This window comes from Patiria miniata, unplaced genomic scaffold (genome assembly GCF_015706575.1).
Source record: "Patiria miniata isolate m_02_andy unplaced genomic scaffold, ASM1570657v1 HiC_scaffold_10, whole genome shotgun sequence".
Taxonomy (NCBI): Eukaryota; Metazoa; Echinodermata; class Asteroidea; order Valvatida; family Asterinidae; genus Patiria; species Patiria miniata.
Genome location: NW_024037048.1, coordinates 9,438,153 through 9,446,871, shown reverse-complemented (window position 1 = coordinate 9,446,871; position 8,719 = coordinate 9,438,153). Strand labels below are relative to the sequence as shown.

The window sequence follows — 8,719 nt, the reverse complement described above, 5'->3', positions numbered from 1 at the left end:
AGCAACTAAATATTGGTGTGATCAATATTTGTTTTCATCTTAGTTCTCTTTTTTTGCCAACTGATGTACCTACATAAAAAAAATGTGAAGGAAATTTGAGCATTTTTCCGCTATAATTTCGAGGCACCCTGATGAGTTTAACGAGGAATTTGCAAAGACTGCAGGCCAAAATGTCTGGCACAGTTCTACGGTGGGCAAGGGCGGATCCAGAACACAATTTTTTTTGGGGGGGGCCAAAAAAAATTTCGTCCCCCCAAAAAGTGGGTCTAACAAATTACGGCGTGGGGTTCGGGGCCCGCTTAAGGGCCCCGAAATTTTTTTGGATTCTAGATGCTCTGTGGTGCGATCTGAGGCAATTTCTGACCACTTTAACCAATTTATTTTGAGGAAAAGATGGTGGTGTACTCATTGCCTGCCTTTATTGCGATGTCACATTAAAAAAAAAAAAAATTGGTTTCGTTTTGGGGGGGGGGGGGCCATGGCCCCCTTTGGCCCCCCCCCCCCCCTGGATCCGCCCTTGACGGTGGGTGTTATAGGGAGGGAATATCACTCGAGCGATGTTCTCTGCTAAAATTTGACCAAAAGGTGTATAAATATAGAGAAAAAAATACAGTCTCCCACCAAAATCACTGCTCTGTTCTGATGATAGAGTGAGGAAAATGCCAAATAACAGACACTCACCTTGATGTAACGTTCTTGAATTCTATCACGAAGGGAATCCTCAACACTCAGCACATTGCGAGCTGGAAATAATACCAACGAAAATGAGTCATTGAAAATCCGCTGGGAGATATCTTGGGGGCTGTTGGGGGAGGCATAGCTGAATTTCACAAGTTAAACACCCCCAGATGCAAATCTCTGTCGGGCGAAATGTGATCTGGATTGATTATATATTTTTTAAGCGGAATGCGTCCTGCATGCAACGGCCCTGAACAGACCCACGCACGAGCAACAATATTCATGTCTTCTTTGAAGGATTAAATATTTTCGAATCAAACGCAGTAACTACCAAAACAAATGCCCAGATTTTCTGAGAGAATCTGTATGCAAAAAGAATTTAAGGCCACGTAGGATCATTTACAATTGCCCGGAAAAGTACATTTAATGGCAGAAACCTTGCAATGCTGAGAATGAAGATAAGACTGGTATCAAATACCCGGTGAAAGTATTTCGCCTGATATATCGGTTGAAAACTTTGCAGGTGTTTTTAAAATTAAAAAAAAATAATTAAGGTGTTATAAAGCACGGAATCAAGTAACGAGATCCAACAAAATAGTGCATACGTTTTCTCTGCTTTTTCTCAATGATAGTATCCACTGAGCTGAAACTTCAACAGGTTAGTTGCGAGCTTCTTAAGTTTTTAGGCCATTTTGTTGCTTCTCACGAAAAAAAAAATTCAAAAGCAAATAATCCTATGTTTTCTTTTTAAATAGCTTGCCTTTGAAATTGTAGGCATCACAATGAACATACATTTTCTGCATTATCAAGGACAATCGATCTCATACCAAGGAAGTAGTGGCGGAAATCAGGTGGACACCGCAGTCAAGGTACGGTCGTTACAAAAATAATTATGTTTCAGATTGGAAATCAGCGCACCGGTTTGACTACTAGCATCAGCCACCATCTGTTTGTTAACCGAATAATGTCCCATATTTTTTTTTATTATTATCTGTGTACCAACTGTCCAAACACTTTCAAGGTATTCAGCAAATAAATTTCAAGAAAGTATTCAACGGAATCTAAGTGGCATGCTGAGTAGAACCCTAGCCTGTATGCAAACAGAGCTTGTGCTTCATATTTTAAGACGAACAGCGGACAAGGCGGATCCGGGGGGGGGGATCCCCAAAAAACCCAATTTTGTTTTAAGTGACGTTGCAATAAAGGCAGGCACTGGGTACACTACCATCTTTTCGAAACAAAAAATGGTTAAAGTGGTCAGAAATTTCCTCAGATCGCCACAGAGCATTTAGAATTACAAAAAATTCGGGGCCCATGATTAAGCGGGCCCCGTGAAACCCACGCCGCAATTTTTGGACCCACTTTCCGGGGACCAATTTTTTTTTTGGGGGGGGGGCTACCCCCCAAAAAATTGTGTTCTGGATCCTCCCTTGACAGGGAACAGAAGGGACGAATAATGTGCACAGACATCAACGCTGTACATGATTGCTACAAATGAATCCAACTAGATAAAGCAATTTGAACTTGAATAAAACTGAAAAGAAGGAGGCGGTCACACCGGTGATGGGCGAGATTGGTTTTATTTAAATGGGTACTTGGCCTGGTCTGGTCCTAGTATAAGCCTGTGTGGTCTGTGTAGTATGTGAGGTCTGTGTAGTCTGTGGTCCTACAAGAAGAAATAAACACAAAGGGAACTAATAAATACGTGCACATGCCTAGGAAATCCTAATCATATCATAAACATTAACAACATAAACGTATGTCACTATAATCAGCCCAGCAATATACACAACATGTTTACATAAACCCAAATATATGGAGGTAAGGGCCAAAACACTTATAAATTAACACTGGATTTACAAAAGGGTCCCTAAATATCCCCAGCGAAGAATTAACCCCATGCAAATGTGTGTAGGTATGACATGGCATGTGATTCCAATATAAATCAGTACAATGAACATTACAACCCAAATCTAACAATAAACATGATAAACGTGAAGTGAAATCCCTCCAAATATCGTATCAAGATTAACCAAAATTATACTCACTTTCAGTAATTCACGCACAGGGGGTATTTATAATTAACCTGGTGATTGGATTATAAAGGCAAATGATGATTTGGAGTCATTAACAAGGATTTTACGGACTAAGAATTATCTGGAAACAACGTGATTCGACAAGGATTTGGCAATTATAACAGTCAGTCACAAGAGGGCGCTGTTGTGCACTCCAGTGGCGAAGACGCTTTTGCACAGCCGCCCCTAAATTTGGGCACTAAATTTATGGAATAGAAAGCATCGGAGCCACTACAGTTCTCACTCAGAGTCCATTAGGGCTGGATCTTTGTCGTTTTCCTGGTCATCCTTGACACCTTCATTGGTGACTTCTGGGAGTCGTATCAGGCGGGCAACAGGGCGAGTGTAGTTCTTCTTCCTCACTCTCACGCTGGCAGTGCGCACACGACCATCTGGTCCAGGAAAGGTGTCGACGACTCGTCCGATGGGCCACTGAGCCCGGCTAAGTGCAGGATCAACGATCATGACAACATCATCAGGCTTCATTTCTGCACCGTCTCGTTGCCACTTCTGTCGTATCTGCAGAGAGGGTAGGTACAGCCCGATGAAGCGCGACCAAAAGTGATCTGCTAACACCTGGCTGTGTTTCCAGTGTCGTCGGCTGAGTAGGTCCCTTGCTGGGTAGACAACTTGTGGCAGCGCTGCATCATGTCGTCCCATCAAGAGGAGGTTCGGGGTAACTGGATCTAGGTCGGCGATGTCTGAAGAAACATAACCCAGCGGTTTGGAATTAAGAATACCCTCAATTTCTATCAGAACGGTGCGCAGGACTGGTTCGGGTACAGCCTGACTGAGGACGACTCTCAGGCCAGCTTTGACAGACTTTATCTCCCTCTCCCACACGCCACCAAAGTGTGGGGCCTTCGGTGGGTTGAAGACAAACTTGACTTGTTGTTTGGAGAGCTCTTCTTTCAGTCTGGGTTCCATGGCAGAGAATGCCTCATGTAACTCTGAAGCTCCGCCCTTAAAGTTGGTACCACAGTCGGACAGTATCTCGAAGGGCTTCCCTCTTCTGGACACAAACCGTCTAACGGCCATCAGGTAGGCGTCAGCACTGAGACTTTCTAGCAGGTCAAGGTGCACCGCTCTGGTAGTCATACATTTAAAGATAATGCCCCAGCGCTTCTCGGTGCGTCTCCCTGTCTTGATTGTCATTGGCCCAAAACAGTCAACGCCTGTGGAAAAGAATGGCGGCTTGTACAGTCGCAGGCGTGCTGGTGGCAAATCTCCCATCTTTGGTACGTCAGGATTGGCTCGCCATCGTTGACATCCAAAGCATTTGCGCTGATGCTTGCGAATGGCCTCTCGTCCTCGCAGAACCCAAAACTTACGTCTCATCTCTGCAAGCACACGCTCAGGCCCGTAGTGAAGTAGTTTCTCATCATATTCTCGGATCAGAAGTTTGGTAATAGGATGTGCTGGATCCATGACGATGGGATGACGGGAATCTTTGGGGATGTCTTCCGCTTGCCGTAGACGCCCACCAACATGGATGAGACCAGTGAAATCATCATACTCTGGAGCTAACTGGAGGAGCTTGCTATCTCGAGGAAGATCCCTTCCAGCCTGAAGAGCAGCTAAGTCATCAGGAAAACTTCCTTGCTGAGCACGGCGGTACAGTAGCAGCTCGATGTTGGCTCGATCTTCAGCACCCAACTCAGGTGGGTCACCAGTGTCGGCCGCCCCATCACGATGCTCCTTGGTAGCCATGATGAGGTCTTCCCACGTGTCACATTTGGAAAGGTCGGGAGGATCTTCAGGATCCACAGCCACGGCACCACAGAAGGTTGACTTCTTGTACTCAGAAACATCTTCTGGTGGTGTGGCCGGGTGGACAGGCCACTGGTCAGGAGGTGACAAGAGGAATGGGGGTCCGTCTCGCCATCTGGACTCTTGGGCAAGCTCCATCAGGGTCTTGCCTCTGGTGAGGTCATCAGCCGGATTGTTCTTGGTATTGACGTAGCGCCACTGTTTGACATCAGTGAGGGTCTGGATCTCCGCGACTCGAGTGCCGACGAAGACCTTATAGCGACAGGATTCAGACTTCAGCCAGGTGAGGACAGTTGTCGAGTCGCTCCAAAGGACAACATACTTTACAGGTAAACTCAACTCTCTCTTGAGTAGCTGGCACAGCTGAGCACCAGCCAAGGCAGCCGATAGCTCCAAGCGTGGCATGGATAGCTGTCGTTTGGGGGCAACCCGGGACCTGGCCATGACGAAGCTGACATGGATATGATGGTGTTTATCTTCTGCTCGAAGGTAGGCTACAGCACCATAAGCTCTCTCTGATGCATCGCAGAAGATGTGGAGTTGGTAGCTTGATGGCTTAACATCTACCGCTAAGGGTGTGTAGCATCTATCCAACTGGATGTCGGTCAGTGCTGGTAGCTCCATTTCCCAGGCCTGCCATTGGTCTCTGATGGCACCAGGCTCTAGAACGTCGTCCCAGTTGCACTTGGTTTTCCACAAGTCTTGGACGATCACTCTGGCTCGGGTAGTGAACGGAGTGAGATAGCCGATGGGATCATACTGGCTTGCCAATATTTTGTACATGTTCCTCATGTTAAGGGACTCGTAGTCGACTGTTCGGTGGCGGTACTGCAGGTTGTCTGTGCTGCAATCCCACTGCAGTCCAAGGGTGGCCTCAAGGGAGTCAGTGTCACCGTAGGTCAACCAAAGTTCACAGCCATTGGACCGAGCATCTGGTGGGAGATCCTCAACTACCGTAGGGTCGTTACTGGCCCACTGACGTATCTCGAACCCGGCATCGGCCAGTAGGTTTCGCATCTGATGGACCAGGTGCTTGGCTTCTCTGGATGAGGGTAAGCTGTCCAAGCAGTTGTCGACGTAGAAGGACTTGTCGACCGATTCTGCTACTTCAGGATACTGCTCCTTGTGGTCGCTGGCATGCTTCCTGAGTGCGAAGGTCGCACAGCACGGACTACATGTGGAGCCGAAAGGGAGGACCTGCCATTCGTGTATCTGTGGTTCTGCTTCCACCTTCAGGTTTCGCCACAGAAAGCGAAAGAGGGGCCTATCTTCTGGTAGAAGTCGCACCTGGTGGAACATCGCTTTGATGTCTCCGGAGATGGCTATGGCGTGTTGCCGGAAACGTAGAAGCACGCCGATGAGGGAAGCACCCAGTTGTGGTCCGGGAAGGAGATGCTCGTTGAGCACTTGGTTATTGTACTGAAAAGAACAATTGAAGACCAGTCGGTACTTCCCATTGTGATGAACAGTGTGGTGAGGAATGAACCAAGATTCATCAGACATTGCGGCTTCATCATCGGGTAGAACTCGCACATGACCTGAGTCGACCAGCTTTGTGATAAGCTCGTTGTGCTTTTTCGCCAGTTGTGGGTGCTTCTGTAACCGCTTCTCTGCTCTCCTTAGTGTAGGAAGAACTGCATCTTTCGTTACCTGGAATCTGTTTCCATCCTTGGTTCTCAGGAGGGGCGTGGCATAACGTTGCACACCATCAAGGCTGACACGGGTGGTTTTAGACTCCAGCATCTTAAGAGCATACTGGTCTTGTTTGGATCGGGTGACTTCCTTATCATTGGCGTAAGGGAGCACATCTGCCTGCCATAACATCTGCACATGCTGCAGGAGGTCATTTGTAACCGGGAATGTGGATGTCTTGAAGACTCGTTGCTCCAGCTGTAGATCATGATTCCCAGTGGGTCCTTGGAGGGTCCAGCCAAGCCTTGTGTAGATAGCAACTGCTGCACCACGGGGTCCAGATCTTATTGGGCATTGGGGGATGATAAGATCTGTTTGGTCAGCTCCAAGGAGTAACATCGGCGATGCCTGGTTAATCACTGGTAGCGGCAGGTGACGGAGATGGTTATACCGCTGCTGGAGAGCCTTTACTGGATATGTGTACACCGAGAGACACAGATTGCTGGCAGAGAAGGCTCCATTGATGGTGTACTTAATGTGGGGCTTTCCCTTGGGTGACACCTGCAGAGACATAGCCGAACCTTGGCATTCGACTATGTCATCACGGACAGTTCTAAGGAGGACCGTCTCTGGCTGGCCTTTAAGCTGTAACTTCTCGGCTGCTGTCTGGATTAGCATACTTCTCTCAGAACCGTCGTCCAGGATAGCATATGTCTCAATGGTGCCAGCGGGGCCATGAAGGAGAACTGGCACAACCTTTAACATCACACCATGCGGACGGATTGGCCTGTCAACATAGACATTCAGACTTGATGTCTGCACTCTGAAGACATGACTGGTAGTCTTGTGAGCGGCATCATGAAGTACAGTTAAGTGTACTTGTTTGCAGGTGTGACATGGCTTCTTGAGGGTACACTCATCGGGCTTATGTGCACGACCGCACTTCCAACATCGTCCCTTGTCCTGGATCCAACTGACGATCTGATCAGTGTTCAGCTTCTTGAGTTGTGGACATCCACCCAGGTAGTGTTCCTTATTATCACAAAAGGGACAATAAGGCTGGGGTTTGTACTTCGGCTTTGGTACTGTCATGAGTACTGCTGTTGGGGTATCCTTCCTGGATATTCGCTGCTCCTGGTATCGCTGCGGTCTTGGGTTACTCAAAGTATGCCCGGACACTGCTCTACTGGCAAAGCTGTGTGACTGAGATTTCCTACGGAGCCAACTTGCAAACTGGGGTAGGGTGTAGGTTTGACTACAGTTCGACTTCAAGATGCCCTCCTTCAGGCAGTGCTCCATGAAACTCGTCCTGTGGCTGGGGGCAACCTTGCTGAGAAGACGGTCGACGTGCGAGCCACAACGGAGTTCAATGCCGTCAGGACCTTCCAGGGATTGTAGCATCCCCACAAGGGAGAGGACATCCAGGGAGAACTCCTCAAATGCTTCAGTATCACCATACTTGATGGCAGGGGTGGCCATTATGGCTGCGATCTCGCACTGGACGAGCTGTCGGGGTTGGCCGTACCTGTCGGTAAGAGCAGCTAGGGCCTCAGTGTAGGGCTGACGAGTGTACATGAAGGACTTGGCAAGTTTCAATGCTCTACCACCAAGTCGGTCGAGCATCACCTGGAACTTGTATTGTTCTGTGAGGTGTGGATGGACGTTGATAAGGTTGTCCAAGGCCATGCGGAGTAAGGCAAATTCCTTCTCTCTTCCATCGGAGAATCTTGGCAGAGCCGGCTTGGGAATTCCATAGGACGAAGCTACAAGGAGGTCAATGGCTGTTGCGCCGGGTACCATCGGAGGGGAACCAGTGGGAACAGGTTGAGCTTGATGTGCTGAGTGTGGTGACATGTGACTGGTTGTCATGGGTGCATGTCCATCAGCACACAATGGTGTGGGGTGGCCACTGACTAGTGTTGTCATCGAAGGAATCTGTGACACTGCAGCAGTTGTAAGACTTGGGATGGCTCGAAGAGATGTATCTGGTACGGTACGGTTCTCTACGGGAGATGTAGAGGGCGCAGGTTGTGCAGAAGTACACACGGGGATTGTACCCTGGCTTGTCGTAGTAATGGTGACATCTGTCAGCGTTGTATCATCACTGATCATGGCGCTGATGGCTTCAGCTTCGACTAGCTCCTGTTGAGCCTGACGCAATCTGCGTTGACGTGACAAATTTGTAGATATGGCTTCACGCTCTCTCAAAGCCTGACGCTCTATTTCTTCAGCCTTGAGTCGACTGGTGCTGCAACTCCTCAACTCGAATCTTCTTTCGAAGGGTCCGCATCTTTGCTGCGTATTTGTCACTCAGACCAGATAGGTGGGAAGCGACGGAACTATTAGACCGGTTGCTGCGATGGGAGGAGTGTTCGCTGTTGGCCATAGCCACATCACCTGTATGGCCAATGGTCGGTTGACCGAGAACGTCATCTTGTGGTTGAGACATTCTGGAGGTTGAAATGGTGATCCAAGGGTCGCTGGTTGTAGGATCCCGGGTTTCGGCACCATGAAAAGAAGGAGGCGGTCACACCGGTGATGGGCTGAGATTGGTTTTATTTAAA

At 48.3% G+C, this 8,719-nt stretch overlaps 1 protein-coding gene across 1 annotated transcript; it reads right to left on the bottom strand.

The window, feature by feature from the left end:
• Positions 1-2,993: 2,993 nt before the first annotated feature.
• On the bottom strand, positions 2,994-8,267 carry LOC119740637. The gene has a single exon (XM_038216005.1). The coding sequence runs from the start codon at positions 8,265-8,267 to the stop codon at positions 2,994-2,996; it is 5,274 nt and encodes a 1,757-aa protein (XP_038071933.1).
• Positions 8,268-8,719: the final 452 nt, after the last annotated feature.